Raw genomic sequence first — 21756 nt, forward strand, 5'->3', positions numbered from 1 at the left:
ACATCCTGGAACGGGGAAGATGTACAAGCATCTCAAGAAACATTTTTGGTGGTCGGGTATGAAAGCCGATGTTGCTAAATACGTAGGAGAATGTTTGAAGTGTTCTAAGGTCAAAGCTGAGCATCAGAAACCATCAGGTCTACTTCAACAACCCGAAATCCCAGAATGGAAATGGAAAAACATTACCATGGATTTCATCACTAAATTGCCAAGGACTGCAAGTGGTTTTGATACTATTTGGGTAATAGTTGATCGTCTCACCAAATCAGCACACTTCCTGCCAATAAGAGAAGATGACAAGATGGAGAAGTTAGCACGACTGTATTTGAAAGAAGTCGTCTCCAGACATGGAATACCAATCTCTATTATCTCTTATAGGGATGGCAGATTTATTTCAAGATTCTGGCAGACACTACAGCAAGCATTAGGAACTCGTCTAGACATGAGTACTGCCTATCATCCACAAACTGATGGGCAGAGCGAAAGGACGATACAAACGCTTGAAGACATGCTACGAGCATGTGTTATTGATTTCGGAAACAGTTGGGATCGACATCTACCTTTAGCAGAATTTTCCTACAACAACAGCTACCATTCAAGCATTGAGATGGCGCCGTTTGAAGCACTTTATGGTAGAAAGTGCAGGTCTCCGATTTGTTGGAGTGAAGTGGGGGATAGACAGATTACGGGTCCGGAGATTATACAAGAAACTACCGAGAAGATCATCCAAATTCAACAACGGTTGAAAACCGCCCAAAGTCGACAAAAGAGCTACGCGGATATTAAAAGAAAAGATATAGAATTTGAAATTGGAGAGATGGTCATGCTTAAAGTTGCACCTTGGAAAGGTGTTGTTCGATTTGGTAAACGAGGGAAATTAAATCCAAGGTATATTGGACCATTCAAGATTATTGATCGTGTCGGACCAGTAGCTTACCGACTTGAGTTACCTCAACAACTCGCGGCTGTACATAACACTTTCCACGTCTCGAATTTGTAGAAATGTTTTGCTAAAGAAGATCTCACTATTCCGTTAGATGAAATCCAAATCAACAAAAAACTCCAATTCATCGAAGAACCCGTCGAAATAATGGATCGTGAGGTTAAAAGACTTAAGCAAAACAAGATACCAATTGTTAAGGTTCGATGGAATGCTCGTAGAGGACCCGAGTTCACCTGGGAGCATGAAGATCAGATGAAGAAGAAATACCCGCATCTATTTCCAGAAGATTCGTCAACACCTTCAACAGCTTAAAATTTCGGGACGAAATTTATTTAACGGGTAGGTACTGTAGTGACCCGAACTTTTCCATGTTTATATATATTAATTGAGATTGATATTTACATGATTAAATATTTCCAACATGTTAATAAATCAAACTTGTTAAGACTTGATTAATTGAAATATGTTTCATATAGACAATTGACCACCCAAGTTGACCGGCGATTCACGAACGTTAAAACTTGTAAAAACGACATGACGATATATATATATGGATATACATATGGTTAACATGAGATTATGATAAGTAAGTATCTCCATAAGTATATTAACAATGAGTTATATACATATAAACAAGACTACTAACTTAAGGATTTCGAAACGAGACATATATGTAACGATTATCGTTGTAACGACATTTAAATGTATATATATCATATTAAGATATATTAATATATCATAACATCATGATAATATAATAATTTAACATCTCATTAGATATAATAAACAATGAGTTAACAACATTAATTGAGATCGTTAACTTAAAGGTTTCAAAACAACACTTACATGTAACGACTAACGATGACTTAACGACTCAGTTAAAATGTATATATGAAATGTCCCGTTCTTATTGATTAAAAACGTTCCATATTAATTGATTTCGTTGCGAGGTTTTGACCTCTATATGAGACGTTTTTCAAAGACTGCATTCATTTTTAAAACAAACCATAACCTTTATTTCATAAATAAAGGTTTAAAAAGCTTTACGTAGATTATCAAATAATGATAATCTAAAATATCCTGTTTACACACGACCATTACATAATGGTTTACAATACAAATATGTTACATCGAAATCATTTTCTTGAATGCAGTTTTTACACAGTATCATACAAACATGGACTCCAAATCTTGTCCTTATTTTAGTATGCAACAGCGGAAGCTCTTAGTATTCACCTGAGAATAATCATGCTTTAAACGTCAACAAAAAATGTTGGTGAATTATAGGTTTAACCTATATATATCAAATCATAACAATAGACCACAAGATTTCATATTTCAATATACATCCCATACATAGAGATAAAAAATCATTCATATGGTGAACACCTGGTAACCGACATTAACAAGATGCATATATAAGAATATCCCCATCATTCCGGGACACCCTTCGGATATGATATAAAATTCGAAGTACTAAAGCATCCGGTACTTTGGATGGGGTTTGTTAGGCCCAATAGATCTATCTTTAGGATTCGCGTCAATTAGGGTGTCTGTTCCCTAATTCTTAGATTACCAGACTTAATAAAAAGGGGCATATTCGATTTCGATAATTCAACCATAGAATGTAGTTTCACGTACTTGTGTCTATTTTGTAAATCATTTATAAAACCTGCATGTATTCTCATCCCAAAAATATTAGATTTTAAAAGTGGGACTATAACTCACTTTCACAGATTTTTACTTCGTCGGGAAGTAAGACTTGGCCACTGGTTGATTCACAAACCTATAACAATATATACATATATATCAAAGTATGTTCAAAATATATTTACAAAACTTTTAATATATTTTGATGTTTTAAGTTTATTAAGTCAGCTGTCCTCGTTAGTAACCTACAACTAGTTGTCCACAGTTAGATGTACAGAAATAAATCGATAAATATTATCTTGAATCAATCCACGACCCAGTGTATACGTATCTCAGTATTAAGCACAACTCAAACTATATATATTTTGGAATCAACCTCAACCCTGTATAGCTAACTCCAACATTCACATATAGAGTGTCTATGGTTGTTCCGAAATATATATAGATGTGTCGACATGATAGGTCGAAACATTGTATACGTGTCTATGGTATCTCAAGATTACATAATATACAATACAAGTTGATTAAGTTATGGTTGGAATAGATTTGGTACCAATTTTCACGTAGCTAAAATGAGTAGTTTTTACCAATTTTGTTTTGCTCGCCATTTATTCGTTTCTAATCCGTTTTGAGTGATTTAAGCGGCCACGGTTTTGTATTGAACTTGAATTTATGAAAATAAAAAGAAAAGATATAGGTTTATAGTCGGAAATACAAGTTACAAGTCATTTTTGAAAGAGGTAGTCATTTCCGTCGAAAGAACGACATCTTGATGACTGTTTTGAAAAACATACTTTCACTTTGAGTTTAACCATGATTTTTGGATATGGTTTCATGTTTATAAGAAAAATCATTTTCCCAGAAGTATAGCTTTTAAATCAAAGTTTTTCATAGTTTTAATTATCCAAACCAAAACAGCCCCCGGTTGTAACTACGACGGCGTAAATCCGGTTTTATGGTGTTTATCGTGTTTCCGGGTTTTAAATCATTAAGTTAGCATATCATATAGATATAGATCATGTGTATAGTTGATTTTAAAAGTGTAGTTAGAAGGATTAACTTTATTTGCGAACAAGTTTAGAATTAACTAAACTATGTTCTAGTGATTACTAGTTTACCACTTCGAATATGATAGCTTTTTATGTATGAATCGAATGATGTTATGAACATCATTACTACCTTAAGTTCCTTGGATAAACCTACTGGAAAAGAGAAAAGTGGATCTAGCTTCAACGGATCCTTGGATGTCTCGAAGTTCTTGAAGCAGAATCATGACACGAAATCAAGTTCAAGTAAGATCATCACTTGATATAAGATTGTTATAGTTATAGAAGTTGAACCAAAGTTTGAATATGATTATTACCTTGTATTAGAATGATAACCTACTATAATAAATAAAGATTTCTTGAGGTTGGATGATCACCTTACAAGATTGGAAGTGAGCTAGCAAACTTGAAAGTATTCTTGATTTTATGAAACTAGAACTTTTGGAATTTATGAAGAACACTTAGAACTTGAAGATAGAACTTGAGAGAGATCAATTAGATGAAGAAAATTGAAGAATTAAAGTGTTTGTAGGTGTTTTTGGTCGTTGGTGTATGGATTAGATATAAAGGATATGTAATTTTATTTTCATATAAATAAGTCATGAATGATTACTCATATTTTTGTAATTTTATGAGATATTTCATGCTAGTTGCCAAATGATGGTTCCCACATGTGTTAGGTGACTCACATGGGCTGCTAAGAGCTGATCATTGGAGTGTATATACCAATAGCACATACATCTAAAAGCTGTGTATTGTACGAGTACGAATACGGATGCATACGAGTAGAATTGTTGATGAAACTGAACGAGGATGTAATTGTAAGCATTTTTGTTAAGTAGAAGTATTTTGATAAGTGTCTTGAAGTCTTTCAAAATTGTATGAATACATATTAAAACACTACATGTATATACATTTTAACTGAGTCGTTAAGTCATCGTTAGCCGTTACATGTAAGTGTTGTTTTGAAACCTTTAGGTTAACGATCTTGTTAAATGTTGTTAACCCAATGTTTATAATATCAAATGAGATTTTAAATTATTATATTATCATGATATTATGATGTACGAATATCTCTTAATATGATATATATACATTAAATGTCGTTACAACGATAATCGTTACATATATGTCTCGTTTCAAAATCATTAAGTTAGTAGTCTTGTTTTTACATATGTAGTTCATTATTAATATACTTAATGATATGTTTACTTATCATAATATCATGTTAACTATATATATAACCATATATATGTCATCATATAGTTTTTACAAGTTTTAACGTTCGTGAATCACCGGTCAACTTGGGTGGTCAATTGTCTATATGAAACCTATTTCAATTAATCAAGTCTTAACAAGTTTGATTGCTTAATAGGTTGGAAACACTTAATCATGTAAATAACAATTTCATTTAATATATATATAAACATGGAAAAGTTCGGGTCACTACAGTACCTACCCGTTAAATAAATTTCGTCCCGAAATTTTAAGCAGTTGGAGGTGTTGACGTATCTTCTGAAAATAAATGCGGGTATTTCTTCTTCATCTGATCTTCTCGTTCCCAGGTGAACTCAGGTCCTCTACGAGCATTCCATCGAACCTTAACAATTGGTATCTTGTTTTGCTTAAGTCTTTTAACCTCACGATCCATTATTTCGACGGGTTCTTCGATGAATTGAAGTTTTTCGTTGATTTGGATTTCATCTAACGGAATAGTGAGATCTTCTTTAGCAAAACATTTCTTCAAATTCGAGATGTGCAAAGTGTTATGTACAACTGCGAGTTGTTGAGGTAACTCAAGTAAGTAAGCTACTGGTCCGACACGATCAATAATCTTGAATGGTCCGATATACCTTGGATTTAATTTCCCTCGTTTACCAAATCGAACAACACCTTTCCAAGGTGCAACTTTAAGCATGACCATCTCTCCAATTTCAAATTCTATATCTTTTCTTTTAATGTCAGCGTAGCTCTTTTGTCGACTTTGGGCGGTTTTCAACCGTTGTTGAATTTGGATGATCTTCTCGGTAGTTTCTTGTATTATCTCCGGACCCGTAATCTGTCTATCCCCCACTTCACTCCAACAAATCAGAGACCTGCACTTTCTACCATAAAGTGCTTCGAACGGCGCCATCTCAATGCTTGAATGGTAGCTGTTGTTGTAGGAAAATTCTGCTAACGGTAGATGTCGATCCCAACTGTTTCCGAAATCAATAACACATGCTCGTAGCATGTCTTCAAGCGTTTGTATCATCCTTTCGCTCTGGCCATAAGTTTGTGGATGATAGGCAGTACTCATGTCTAGACGAGTTCCTAATGCTTGCTGTAATGTCTGCCAGAATCTTGAAATAAATTTGCCATCCCTATCAGAGATAATAGAGATTGGTATTCCATGTCTGGAGACGACTTCCTTCAAATACAGTCGTGCTAACTTCTCCATCTTGCCATCTTCTCTTATTGGCAGGAAGTGTGCTGATTTGGTGAGACGATCAACTATTACCCAAATAGTATCAAAACCACTTGCAGTCCTTGGCAATTTAGTGATGAAATCCATGGTAATGTTTTCCCATTTCCATTCCGGGATTTTGGGTTGTTGAAGTAGACCTGATGGTTTCTGATGCTCAGCTTTGACCTTAGAACACGTCAAACATTCTCCTACGTATTTAGCAACATCGGCTTTCATACCCGGCCACCAAAAATGTTTCCTGAGATCCTTGTACATCTTCCCCGTTCCAGGATGTATTGAGTATCTGGTTTTATGAGCTTTTCTAAGTACCATTTCTCTCATATCTCCAAATTTTGGTACCCAAATCCTTTCAGCCCTATACCGGGTTCCGTCTTCCCGAATATTAAGATTCTTCTCCGATCCTTTAGGTATTTCATCCTTTAAATTTCCCTCTTTTAAGACTCCTTGTTGCGCCTCCTTTATTTGAGTAGTAAGGTTATTATGAATCATTATATTCATAGATTTTACTCGAATGGGTTCTCTGTCCTTCCTGCTCAAGGCATCGGCTACCACATTTGCCTTCCCCGGGTGGTAACGAATCTTAAAGTCGTAATCATTCAACAATTCAATCCACCTATGCTGCCTCATATTCAGTTGTTTCTGATTAAATATGTGTTGAAGACTTTTGTGGTCGGTATATATAATACTTTTGACCCCATATAAGTAGTGCCTCTAAGTCTTTAATGCAAAAACAACCGCGCCTAATTCCAAATCATGCGTCGTATAATTTTGTTCGTGAATCTTCAATTGTCTAGACGCATAAGCAATCACCTTCGTTCGTTGCATTAATACACAACCGAGACCTTACTTTGATGTGTCACAATAAATCACAAAATCATCATTCCCTTCAGGAAATGACAATATAGGTACCGTAGTTAGCTTTTTCTTCAATAACTGAAACGCTTTCTCTTGTTCATCATTCCATTCAAATTTTTTCCCTTTATGCGTTAATGCAGTCAAGGGTTTTGCTATTCTGGAAAAGTCTTGGATGAACCTTCTGTAGTAACCAGCTAGTCCTAAAAACTGGCGTATGTGTTTCGGAGTTTTCGGGGTTTCCCACTTTTCAACAGTTTCTATCTTTGCCGGATCCACCTTAATACCTTCTTTGTTCACTATGTGACCGAGGAATTGAACTTCTTCCAACCAAAATGCACACTTTGAAAACTTAGCGTACAATTCTTCCTTCCTCAATACTTCTAACACCTTTCTCAAATGTTCACCGTGTTCTTGGTCATTCTTTGAGTAAACAAGTATGTCATCAATGAAAACAATGACAAACTTGTCAAGGTATGGTCCACACACTCGGTTCATAAGGTCCATGAACACAGCTGGTGCATTAGTTAAACCAAACGGCATGACTATAAACTCGTAATGACCGTAACGTGTTCTGAAAGCAGTCTTTAGAATATCATCTTCTTTCACCCGCATTTGATGATACCCGGAACGTAAGTCAATCTTTGAATAAACAGACGAGCCTTGTAGTTGATCAAATAAGTCATCGATTCTCGGTAGTGGGTAGCGGTTCTTGATGGTAAGTTTGTTCAACTCTCGGTAGTCGATACACAAACTGAATGTACCATCTTTCTTCTTGACAAACAAAACAGGAGCTACCCACGGTGATGTGCTTTGTCGAATGAAACCACGCTCTAAAATTTCTTGTAATTGGCTTTGCAGTTCTTTCATCTCGCTGGGTGCGAGTCTGTAAGGAGCACGAGCTATTGGTGCAGCTCCTGGTACAAGATCTATTTGAAATTCAACGGATCGATGTGGGGGTAATCCCGGTAATTCTTTCGGAAATACATCGGGGAATTCTTTTGCAATGGGAACATCATTGATGCTCTTTTCTTCAGTTTTTACCTTCTCGACGTGTGCTAGAATAGCATAGCAACCTTTTCTTATTAGTTTTTGTGCCTTCAAATTACTAATAAGATGTAGCTTCGTATTGCCCTTTTCTCCGTACACCATTAAGGGTTTTCCTTTTTCTCGTATAATGCAAATTGCATTTTTGTAACAAACGATCTCTGCTTTCACTTCTTTCAACCAGTCCATACCGATTATCACATCAAAACTCCCTAATTCTACCGGTATCAAATCAATCTTAAATGTTTCGCTAACCAGTTTAATTTCTCGATTCCGACATATATTATCTGCTGAAATTAATTTACCATTTGCTAATTCGAGTAAAAATTTACTATCCAAAGGCGTCAATGGACAACTTAATTTAGCACAAAAATCTCTACTCATATAGCTTCTATCCGCACCCGAATCAAATAAAACGTAAGCAGATTTATTGTCAATAAGAAACGTACCCGTAACAAGCTCCGGATCTTCCTGTGCCTCTGCTGCATTAATATTGAAAACTCTTCCGCGGCCTTATCCATTCGTGTTCTCCTGGTTTGGGCAATTTCTAATAATGTGGCCCGGTTTTCCACATTTATAACAAACTACATTGGCATAACTTGCTCCGACACTACTTGCTCCATCATTACTCGTTCCGACACCATTTGTTCCTTTCGTTCTATTAACCCCTGGTCCGTAGACCTCACACTTCGCCGCGCTATGACCATTTCTTTTACACTTGTTGCAAAATTTGGTGCAGAACCCCGAGTGATACTTTTCACACCTTTGGCATAGCTGCTTCTGATTGTTGTTGTTGTTGTTGTTGCGGTTATTATTGTTGTTGGGATGATTGTTGTAGTTGCTGTTGTTGTTGTTGTTGTTGTTGTTGTTGTTGTTGGGCCGTTTGTTGTAGTTGCGATTGATGTTGCGATTGTTGGGATAATTGTTGCGATTATTGTTGTAATTGCTGTTGTTGTTGTATTGGTGATTCTTATCACCGTTTTCCTCTCACTTTCTTTTGACTTGCTTCACATTGGCCTCTTCAGCAGTCTGTTTTTTAATTCTTTCTTCAATCTGGTTCACTAGTTTGTGAGCCATTCTACATGCCTGTTGTATGGAGGCGGGCTCGTGTGAACTTATATCTTATTGGATTCTTTCCGGTAATCCTTTCACAAACGCGTCGATCTTCTCTTCCTCATCTTCGAATGCTCCCAGACACAATAGGCACAATTCTGTGAATCGTCTTTCGTACGTGGTAATATCAAATCCTTGGGTTCATAACCCTCTAAGTTCTGTCTTGAGCTTATTGACCTCGGTTCTGGGACGGTACTTCTCGTTCATCAAGTGCTTGAATGCTGACCACGGTAGTGCGTACGCATCGTCTTGTCCCACTTGCTCTAGATAGGTATTCCACCATGTTAACGCAGAACCTGTGAAGGTATGCGTAGCGTACTTCACTTTGTCCTCTTCAGTACACTTACTTATGGCAAACACCGATTCGACCTTCTCGGTCCACCGTTTCAATCCGATCGGTCCTTCGGTTCCATCAAATTCCAAAGGTTTGCAGGCAGTGAATTCTTTGTAGGTGCATCCTACACGATTTCCTGTACTGCTAGATCCAAGGTTATTATTGGTATGTAGCGCAGCCTGTACTGCGGCTATGTTTGAAGCTAGAAAAGTATGGAATTCCTCTTCATTCATATTCACGGTGTGTCGAGTAGTCGGTGCCATTTCCTTCAAAATAGTCAAATGGAACAAGTTAATCATACAGAATATTAAGAGTAGTTAATAGTATTTCGTAGCATAATATGAACTCATTTATAAAAGCTTTTTCTTCATATTAGCGTTTTATAAGTTTAAATTCGGGTAGTACCTACCCGTTAAGTTCATACTTAGTAGCTAATGTACAATTCAACTACTACAATTCTATATGAAAAACTGATTATAATAATATTTCGCGTTCAAACTTTTACATAATATTTTACAAACTTACAATACCGCTTATTTTACATATAGCATGAAATATAGCACACAATAAATTTGATACAAGATGGTTGTGAAGATAATTCTAGCTAGTACACAAGTCGTTCAGCAAAGGCAATAAAGACACGTAATTCATACGTCCAGAAACAAGTCATGCATTCTGGTTTTACTAGGACTACTTCCCATCCTTGGTCTTGTGGAACATAACCGTTATGGCCGTTGATAAGACAGCGTGTTGTAACGTCATCAAAGGGACGAGGGTTACGTAATGTCCAACAGTCCCGTAAAAATCTAAAAACCTCATTTCTTATCCCAATTACCGACTCCGTCACTTGTGGGAACGTTTTGTTTAATAGTTGTATCCCTATGTTCTTGTTCTCACTTTGGTGAGAAGCGAACATTACTAATCCGTAAGCATAACATGCTTCTTTATGTTGCATGTTAGCCGCTTTTTCTAAATCACGAAGTCCAATATTCGGATATATTGAGTCAAAATAATTTCTTAACCCATTGCGTAAAATAGCATTTGGGTTCCCCGCAATATATGCGTCAAAGTAAACACATCGTAACTTATGGATTTCCCAATGTGATATCCCCCATCTTTCGAACGAAAGCCTTTTATAAACCAAGGCATTCTTGGAACGTTCTTCGAATGTCTTACAAACTGATCTCGCCTTAAATAGTTGTGCCGAAGAATTCTGACCGACTCTAAACAAGATTTCATCAATCATGTCTCCGGGTAGGTCTCTTAAAATATTGGGTTGTCTATCCATTTTGTGTTTTTATACTGTAAAATAGACAAGAGTTAGATTCATAAAAAAAATACTTATTAATACAAGCAATTTTTTTTACATATATCATAAAGCATAAGCACACTATATTACATATATTACACCACACGAATACAACTATCTTATTCCGACTCGCTCATTTCTTATTCTTCGGTTTTGGTTCGTTTTGCCAAGTTTCTAGGGATATATGATGTTCCCCTAATACGAGCCGCCGTTTTCCACATTGGTTTAGAAAAACCTGGTGGTTTAGAGGTTCCCGGGTCATTGTTACAACTTAAGGACTTCGGGTGTTGACGATACATATAAAGTTCATCGGGTTTGGAATCAAATTTCTCTATTTTTATGCCCTTTCCCTTATTGTTCTCTTTTGCCTTATTAAATTGTGTTGGGGTAATTTCTATAACATCATCGGAATCCTTGTCGGGATCCGATTCATCGGAGAATTGGTAATCCTCCCAATACTTTGCTTCCTTGGCGAAAACACCATTGACCATAACTAACTTTGGTCAGTTGGTTGAGGATTTTCTTCTACTTAACCGTTTTATTATTTCCCCCACTGGTTCTATTTCTTCTTCCGGTTCCGATTCTTCTTCCGGTTCCGACTCTTCTTCCGGTTCCGACTCTTCCTCCGGTTCCTCTTTGGGAACTTGTGAATCAGTCCACGAATCATTCCAATTTACATTTGACTCTTCATTATTATTAGGTGAGTCAATGGGACTTGTTCTAGAGGTAGACATCTATCACATAATATCAAACACGTTAAGAGATTAATATATCACATAATATTCACATGTTAAAACTATATAGTTTCCAACAAAATTTGTTAAGCAATCATTTTTCAAGTAAACATGGTCGAAGTCCAGACTCACTAATGCATCCTAACAAATTCGATAAGACACACTAATGCAAAATTCTGGTTCTCTAAGACCAACGCTCGGATACCAACTGAAATGTCCCGTTCTTATTGATTAAAAACGTTCCATATTAATTGATTTCGTTGGAGGTTTTGACCTCTATATGAGACGTTTTTCAAAGACTGCATTCATTTTTAAAACAAACCATAACCTTTATTTCATAAATAAAGGTTTAAAAAGCTTTACGTAGATTATCAAATAATGATAATCTAAAATTTCCTGTTTACACACGACCATTACATAATGGTTTACAATACAAATATGTTACATCGAAATCATTTTCTTGAATGCAGTTTTTACACAGTATCATACAAACATGGACTCCAAATCTTGTCCTTATTTTAGTATGCAACAGCGGAAGCTCTTAGTATTCACCTGAGAATAAACATGCTTTAAACGTCAACAAAAAATGTTGGCGAGTTATAGGTTTAACCTATATATATCAAATCGTAACAATAGACCACAAGATTTCATATTTCAATATACATCCCATACATAGAGATAAAAAATCATTCATATGGTGAACACCTGGTAACCGACATTAACAAGATGCATATATAAGAATATCCCCATCATTTCGGGACACCCTTCGGATATGATATAAAATTCGAAGTACTAAAGCATCCGGTACTTTGGATGGGGTTTGTTAGGCCCAATAGATCTATCTTTAGGATTCGCGTCAATTAGGGTGTCTGTTCCCTAATTCTTAGATTACCAGACTTAATAAAAAGGGGCATATTCGATTTCGATAATTCAACCATAGAATGTAGTTTCACGTACTTGTGTCTATTTTGTAAATCATTTATAAAACCTGCATGTATTCTCATCCCAAAAATATTAGATTTTAAAAGTGAGACTATAACTCACTTTCACAGATTTTTACTTCGTCGGGAAGTAAGACTTGGCCACTGGTTGATTCACAAACCTATAACAATATATACATATATATCAAAGTATGTTCAAAATATATTTACAAAACTTTTAATACATTTTGATGTTTTAAGTTTATTAAGTCAGCTGTCCTCGTTAGTAACCTACAACTAGTTGTCCACAGTTAGATGTACAGAAATAAATCGATAAATATTATCTTGAATCAATCCACGACCCAGTGTATACGTATCTCAGTATTAAGCACAACTCAAACTATATATATTTTGGAATCAACCTCAACCCTGTATAGCTAACTCCAACATTCACATATAGAGTGTCTATGGTTGTTCGGAAATATATATAGATGTGTCGACATGATAGGTCAAAACATTGTATACGTGTCTATGGTATCTCAAGATTACATAATATACAATACAAGTTGATTAAGTTATGGTTGGAATAGATTTGTTACCAATTTTCACGTAGCTAAAATGAGTAGTTTTTACCAATTTTGTTTTGCTCACCATTTATTCGTTTCTAATCCGTTTTGAGTGATTTAAGCGGCCACGATTTCGTATTGAACTTGACTTTATGAAACTAAAAAGAAAAGATATAGGTTTATAGTTGGAAATACAAGTTACAAGTCATTTTTGAAAGAGGTAGTCATTTCCGTCGAAAGAACGACATCTTGATGACTGTTTTGAAAAACATACTTTCACTTTGAGTTTAACCAAGATTTTTGGATATGGTTTCATGTTTATAAGAAAAATCATTTTCCCAGAAGTATAGCTTGTAAATCAAAGTTTTTCATAGTTTTAATTATCCAAACCAAAACAGCCCCCGGTTGTAACTACGACGACGTAAATCCGGTTTTATGGTGTTTATCGTGTTTCCGGGTTTTAAATCATTAAGTTAGCATATAATATAGATATAGATCATGTGTATAGTTGATTTTAAAAGTGTAGTTAGAAGGATTAACTTTATTTGCGAACAAGTTTAGAATTAACTAAACTATGTTCTAGTGATTACTAGTTTACCACTTCGAATATGATAGCTTTTTATGTATGAATCGAATGATGTTATGAACATCATTACTACCTTAAGTTCCTTGGATAAACCTACTGGAAAAGAGAAAAGTGGATCTAGCTTCAACGGATCCTTGGATGTCTCGAAGTTCTTGAAGCAGAATCATGACACGAAAACAAGTTCATGTAAGATCATCACTTGAAATAAGATTGTTATAGTTATAGAAATTGAACCAAAGTTTGAATATGATTATTACCTTGTATTAGAATGATAACCTACTATAAGAAATAAAGATTTCTTGAGGTTGGATGATCACTTTACAAGATTGGAAGTGAGCTAGCAAACTTGAAAGTATTCTTGATTTTATGAAACTAGAACTTTTGGAATTTATGAAGAACACTTAGAACTTGAAGATAGAACTTGAGAGAGATCAATTAGATGAAGAAAATTGAAGAATTAAAGTGTTTGTAGGTGTTTTTGGTCGTTGGTGTATGGATTAGATATAAAGGATATGTAATTTTATTTTCATGTAAATAAGTCATGAATGATTACTCATATTTTTGTAATTTTATGAGATATTTCATGCTAGTTGCCAAATGATGGTTCCCACATGTGTTAGGTGACTCACATGGGCTACTAAGAGCTGATCATTGGAGTGTATATACCAATAGTACATACATCTAAAAGCTGTGTATTGTACGAGTACGAATACGGATGCATACGAGTAGAATTGTTGATGAAACTGAACGAGGATGTAATTGTATGCATTTTTGTTAAGTAGAAGTATTTTGATAAGTGTCTTGAAGTCTTACAAAAGTGTATGAATACATATTAAAACACTACATGTATATACATTTTAACTGAGTCGTTAAGTCATCATTAGCCGTTACATGTAAGTGTTGTTTTGAAACCTTTAGGTTAACGATCTTGTTAAATGTTGTTGACCCAATGTTTATAATATCAAATGAGATTTTAAATTATTATATTATCATGATATTATGATGTACGAATATCTCTTAATATGATATATATACATTAAATGTCGTTACAACGATAATCGTTACATATATGTCTCGTTTCAAAATCATTAAGTTAGTAGTCTTGTTTTTACATATGTAGTTCATTATTAATATACTTAATGATATGTTTACTTATTATAATATCATGTTAACTATATATATAACCATATATATGTCATCATATAGTTTTTACAAGTTTTAACGTTCGTGAATCACCGGTCAACTTGGGTGGTCAATTGTCTATATGAAACCTATTTTAATTAATCAAGTCTTAACAAGTTTGATTGCTTAATATGTTGGAAACACTTAATCATGTAAATAACAATTTCATTTAATATATATATAAACATGGAAAAGTTCGGGTCACTACAATATACATGTAGTGTATTTAGATGTATTAAAATACTTTTGGAAGACTTCAAGACATATATCAAAACACTCATACTTAACAAAAATGGTTACAGTTACTTTCCCATTCTTTTCTTTTATCAAGAATTCTAGTCGTATTCTTACCCGTATTATACACAGCTTCAAAACGTACTTACTATGGGTATATACCAATAGGAACTAGCATGGGATTCCACTCTTGATTATGTCATGTATGACTAATCAATTTTAACTTATACCATGAACTAGTCAACTAACTAGAACTCCTTTTAACCCCACTCACCACTCACCAATTACCACTCATCATTCACTCCATTTCACTTCCAATTCTCTTTCTAATTCTCTCTCAACACACACACACTATTATGAACGTATTTTTCCAGTAATTAATCATCATCTTCATCAAAAATCACTTCAAGAATCAAGCTATAATCATCATAGGAAGAACACTTCAAGAACACTTCAAAAATCCCTTCAAGTTTACTAATTTACTTCCAAGCTTTCTAATCCATTCCAAGTAATCATCTAAGATCAAGAAACCTTTGTTATATACAGTAGGTTATCTTTCTTATTCAAGGTAATATTCATATTCAAACTTTGATTCAATTTCTATAACTATAAACTATCTTAATTCGAGTAAAAATCTTACTTGAACTTGTTTTTGTGTCATGATCCTACTTCAAGAACTTTCAAGCCATCCAAGATCCTTTGAAGCTAGATCATTTCTTGTCACTTCCAGTAGGTTTACCTACTAATCTTTAGGTAGTAATGATGTTCATAACATCATTCGATTCATATATATAAAACTATCTTATTCGAAGGTTTAAACTCGTAATCACTAGAACATAGTTTAGTTAATTCTAAACTTGTTCGCAAACAAAAGTTAATCCTTCTAACTTGACTTTTAAAATTAACTAAACACATGTTCTATATCTATATGATATGCTAACTTAATGATTTAAAACCCGGAAACACGAAAAAATACCGTAAAACCGGATTTACGCCGTCGTAGTAACACCACGGGCTGTTTTGGGTTAGTTAATTAAAAACTATGATAAACTTTGATTTAAAAGTTGTTATTCTGAGAAAATGATTTTTATTATGAACATGAAACTATATCCAAAAATCCAAAAATTATGGTTAAACTCAAAGTGGAAGTATGTTTTCTAAAATGGTCATCTAGACGTCGTTCTTTCGACTGAAATGACTACCTTTACAAAAATGACTTGTAACTTATTTTTAAGACTATAAACCTATACCTTTTCTGTTTAGATTCATAAAATAGAGTTCAATATGAAACCATAGCAATTTGATTCACTCAAAACGGATTTAAAATGAAGAAGTTATGGGTAAAACAAGATTGGATAATTTTTCTCATTTTAGCTACGTGAAAATTGGTAACAAATCTATTCCAACCATAACTTAATCAACTTGTATTGTCTATTATGTAATCTTGAGATACCATAGACACGTATACAATGTTTCGACCTATCATGTCGACACATCTATATATATTTTGGAACAACCATAGACACTCTATATGTGAATGTTGGAGTTAGCTATACAGGGTTGAGGTTGATTCCAAAATATATATAGTTTGAGTTGTGATCAATACTGAGATATGTATACACTGGGTCGTGGATTGATTCAAGATAATATTTATCGATTTATTTATGTACATCTAACTGTGGACAACTAGTTGTAGGTTACTAACGAGGACAACTGACTTAATAAACTTAAAACATCAAAATATATTAAAAGTGTTGTAAATATATTTTGAACATACTTTGATATATATGTATATATTGTTATAGGTTCGTTAATCAACCAGTGGCCAAGTCTTACTTCCCGACGAAGTAAAAATCTGTGAAAGTGAGTTATAGTCCCACTTTTAAAATCTAATATTTTTGGGATGAGAATACATGCAGGTTTTATAAATGATTTACAAAATAGACACAAGTACGTGAAACTACATTCTATGGTTGAATTATCAAAATCGAATATGCCCCTTTTTATTAAGTCTGGTAATCTAAGAATTAGGGAACAGACACCCTAATTGACGCGAATCCTAAAGATAGATCTATTGGGCCTAACAAACCCCATCCAAAGTATCGGATGCTTTAGTACTTCGAAATTTATATCATATCCGAAGGGTGTCCCGGAATGATGGGGATATTCTTATATATATGCATCTTGTTAATGTCGGTTACCAGGTGTTCACCATATGAATGATTTTTATCTCTATGTATGGGATGTGTATTGAAATATGAAATCTTGTGGTCTATTGTTACGATTTGATATATATAGGTTAAACCTATAACTCACCAACATTTTTGTTGACGTTTAAAGCATGTTTATTCTCAGGTGAATATTAAGAGCTTCCGCTGTTGCATACTAAAATAAGGACAAGATTTGGAGTCCATGTTTGTATGATATTGTGTAAAAACTGCATTCAAGAAACTGATTTCGATGTAACATATTTGTATTGTAAACCATTATGTAATGGTCGTGTGTAAACAGGATATTTTAGATTATCATTATTTGATAATCTACGTAAAGCTTTTTAAACCTTTATTTATGAAATAAAGGTTATGGTTTGTTTTAAAAATGAATGCAGTCTTTGAAAAACGTCTCATATAGAGGTCAAAACCTCGCAACGAAATCAATTAATATGGAACGTTTTTAATCAATAAGAACGGGACATTTCTCCGTTTTCTTAGGAACCAACGAAATAAAATAAGCATTACACCCTCTTGAAAATTCCCCCTTTTCCCAAAACCACATAATGGCCGCCACTAAATCATCTTTAATTATGTACCAAAATTTCTTATAAAAGCCCAAGTTAAATTCGTCGGGACTCGGGGCCTTCGAACTACCACAACTTTTTATTGCATCCCAAATCTCGTCTTCCGTGAATGGTAGTTCCAGGCTCTCGGCAATATCAGTGAAAATCGAAGCATATTCAAGGCCATCGAAACTAGGACGAGTGCAATGGTCCTCTGCAAAGATGTTCCTAAAATGAATAAGAGCCGCATCCTTAATTTTGTTCGGATCTTCACACCACACCCCGTTTACATTGATACCTCGAATATTGTTTTTATTATATTTTCGTTTCAAAGAGTTATGAAAATATTTAGAAATTTCATCACCCTCCGTCAACCATCAAACTCTTGCCTTTTGTTTCAACATATTCAACTTGGTTCTTTCTTTATCAAGCCATTTCTTTCTTGACTCTAACTATGCCGCATGCTCCGAGCTTGAGAGTAAACCTTACTCGGCCTTTAACTCGAATTCGATTGCCTCCTTTTTAGCTTTATCAATCTCCTCATCAATACCCCCAAATTGTGATTTACTCCACACCTTTAGCGTATTTTTTAATCTCTTCAATTTATTACAAAAAACACAATCCATTCTATAACCCCCTAGCTCTTCTTTCCACGATTGTTCAACAACTTTATCAACACCTTCAATACAAATCCAATCATCGAAAACTTTAAAAGGCTTGGGTCCAAAATCAACCTCATTATCCAATAACATTATTGGACAATGATCCGAGAATTTTCTATCAAGGGCGTTGACTCTTAGATCCGGCCCTAATGGGAGAAAACTATCCGACACTAGAAACCTATCAAGTTTACTCATCTTAGCCCCATCATCACTAATACGAGTAAATTTCCTTCCACCCAATGGTATTTCAACCAAACGTTTTCGAGTAATAAAATCATTAAATCTTTTCGCTCTAGCACGAATGTATTCACAATTTAACCTTTCTGACAACTCTCTAACTTCATTGAAGTTGCCACACAAAACCCAAGATACGTCGGCAATATTCAACATACAATCAAGAGAATCCCACATTTTATTTTTCCTAGAATCGTCGTGCGGCCCATAAATATTGACAATAATAGTTTCTTTGCACGACAACTTCCATATACCACGAATAGCTATAAAAAACTCGCCAATTAATTCACTATCTACTTCAAAGAAAGATTTATCCTATATAATCATTTGACCCCCCCGATTTGCGACGATTTCTTTTTGAGTAAAGCCACAATCCGTAGAACCCCAAAGAGCAAAAAACCACTTATCATCACGAGTATGACATTTAGTTTCTTGTAATGCTAAAATGGAAGGTCTTTCGGAAATACACAAGTTTCTCACATCACCAAATTTACTTTATTTACCACACCCAAACCCATGAATATTTAAAGAAACGATCTTCATAAGTAAAATTAAGATACGAAAGAAACGAAAAGAAGGTAAAGCTTACTGAGCTTTCTTGACCCAGTTTACTCCAAGATTCCTTCCAAATTCCTCCAGACCGATGCTACATTCAGAGATAGCCTGCTTGGCATCTCTATTCCTACTGTTACGAGTGTAACATCCCGCATTTTTTCGTTAAATTATTTTAACGCCCGTCTTTTTATTTTAAATAATGTCCTTCGTAACTAGATTCGTATCCTTCGTTAGCTAACATTCTTAATATTTTCGTTATCGGATTATAACGTCTCCCGTACTCTCGTGTAATTCAAAATAACTCGTTCGGTTAATTCCCGCACCCGACTACAAACTTGAGGGACCAATGTTGCTAAATGACCAAAATCTTAACTAGGTCAAATGGTCAACATTCACCACACACCTCTCATTTCTCTCTTTCTCTCTTCCTCATACTTACACTTTTTCTCTCAACTTTTCAATCCTTAATTCATCATCTGAATTCGATCTAAGAAGCAAACATCAAAACAAATTACATTTTCGTGATCCTCTCTTCATCCTCTTCGATTTGGTACCAATTTCACTACTTGAGGTAAGGTTTCTAAAAACACTAGATTTCTCTAAATTCGTATTTTTGACTTGAAATGGTGTTAGTTAGTGTCTATTGCTCGTGTCTAGCATGAATATATGATTTACTTGCTCGATTTGTTGTTTTGAGTAACTAGTATGAACAATTGAAATGAGTGTGCTTAATCTTTGATTTTGGATGAGTTAATGTTGTTAAATTGTTAAAGTTCATGTATTAAGTGTGTTACTAGCATCATTAGCTTCAATTTGATGTGTAGGTTGACTTGGAAAACTTCACTAACATGATTATTGATTTTGTGATTCTTGGTTAGGGTTTGATAGCTTTTAAAATAAACTTTTGATGCATTGAATGCTTGTTAATGTTGTTAGTAAGTGTTTAGTTGCAGTGTATGTTTAATTACCTTCGAAACGGCATATCGTATGTGTAAATTGGATTCTCGAATCATAAAATGCGTTTTACGAACTTGAAACTTCAATGATGAACTTTTAACGATCATTCGACGAGGATTTGGTCATTTAAATGATGTAATTGTTTGATGATATGTGATTAGTTGTATTCCTCATCAAAATACCTTTCCAATGATGTATGGTATGCGTTTTAAGTGTTTACGGTTCATTTGTTATGATAAAATGAGTTTTGGCTCGAGACTTGAACACTTGCACCAGCCCAGGTACCAGCTCACGTTGAGTGTCGTGGAGCGGCCATCCTTGGTCGCGGCGCAGCATTAGGCGTGTTTGGATTCTGATCAAACTTACACTTTTACGAAAAATGTTTGCTATGCTACGCACCTCCGATTCACATGTAACTTGTTCTAACATGCTTATATATGATTAAAAACCTCAGAAAAATAGTTCGGGACCCGACCCGAACGTGTTAACTTTTTCGTTGACTTTGACCCGACCAAGTTTGACTTTTAGTCAAACTTAACCGAATACATACGCAACCTTTCTAACTTATTTCTATACTTGTATCTTGCATGAAACTTGACAATTTGATTCACATGCTACATAATCGAGTCGTAACGAGCCATATGACTAATTGAACAACTTTGACTAACCGTGTTTACCGTTATTGATACAACTTACTTGTTTAGGTCAAGACTAGCGTTTGTTATTTGCACGTTACTTGTTGAAGTATCTTTTTACTCTTGCACTCGAGGTGAGATCGTAGTCCAACTTTTACTCTTTTGAACTTACATTTGGGATGAGAAAACATAAACGTTTCTTTTTACTAAGTGAACACAAGTACAGGAAATCAAACATTCTACCTACGAGTTTAGAACAAAATCCTCAATTCGATTATCATTAGTTACACTTGCCGGGTGTAAGCGAGAACTTATGTTGTATGGATCCATATGGGTTTGACAAACCCTCATTCAGACGGTTCGCTACCGTCTACGAATGAAATATATTTTCGAGAATCAGTGTATGTTCTAACACTATTGTGATGGGGTTCTATGGATGAAAAGTTAAGCCTTGATAATTGGGTGCTCGTGACAACAATTTTTGGAATGGTTTACTATTATTGAATTGTTATAAATCTTGTGGTCCATTCGTATTGACTCACTTACTTATTTAAACCTATAATTTCACAAACGTTTTCGTTGACAGATTTCTATATTTTTCTCAGGTCTTGAACGATATGTGATACATGCTTCCGCTCATTATTTTGATACTTGCATTGGATGTCGAGTATATGTGCATACATGGAGCGTCTTTTGACTTTAATTAAAACTGTGTCGCATAGGTTTCATTTGTATTTATAACTTTGTAACGTAAATGTTGGTTGAACAATTCTTGTAAACTTGGAAACAAATCTTAACTTTTGAAATGAATGCGATATATTTTGGTCAAACGTTATTTTAAAGACTTATGACCACGTAACGGGACCTAAGTAGTCGGCGCCGTCAATGACGATTTTGTCGGGTCGCTACAGCGAGAACCAGAGTTGCGCCTGCAGTTGGCTTTCTTTTTTCTTT

The 21756-nt window shown here is 34.7% G+C and overlaps 1 protein-coding gene across 1 annotated transcript; it reads right to left on the reverse strand.

Annotated features, from left to right (window-relative positions):
* Positions 1 to 17656: 17656 nt before the first annotated feature.
* Positions 17657 to 18832, reverse strand: LOC139889399 (uncharacterized). The gene is made up of 2 exons (XM_071872354.1): positions 18249 to 18832; positions 17657 to 17987 (listed from the first exon to the last, which is right to left on the reverse strand). The coding sequence occupies exons 1-2, from the start codon at positions 18830 to 18832 to the stop codon at positions 17657 to 17659; spliced, it is 915 nt and encodes a 304-aa protein (XP_071728455.1).
* Between the last annotated feature and the right edge of the window lie 2924 nt (positions 18833 to 21756).

The sequence above is a fragment of the Rutidosis leptorrhynchoides genome, chromosome 2, assembly GCF_046630445.1.
Source record: "Rutidosis leptorrhynchoides isolate AG116_Rl617_1_P2 chromosome 2, CSIRO_AGI_Rlap_v1, whole genome shotgun sequence".
Lineage (NCBI taxonomy): Eukaryota > Viridiplantae > Streptophyta > Magnoliopsida > Asterales > Asteraceae > Rutidosis > Rutidosis leptorrhynchoides.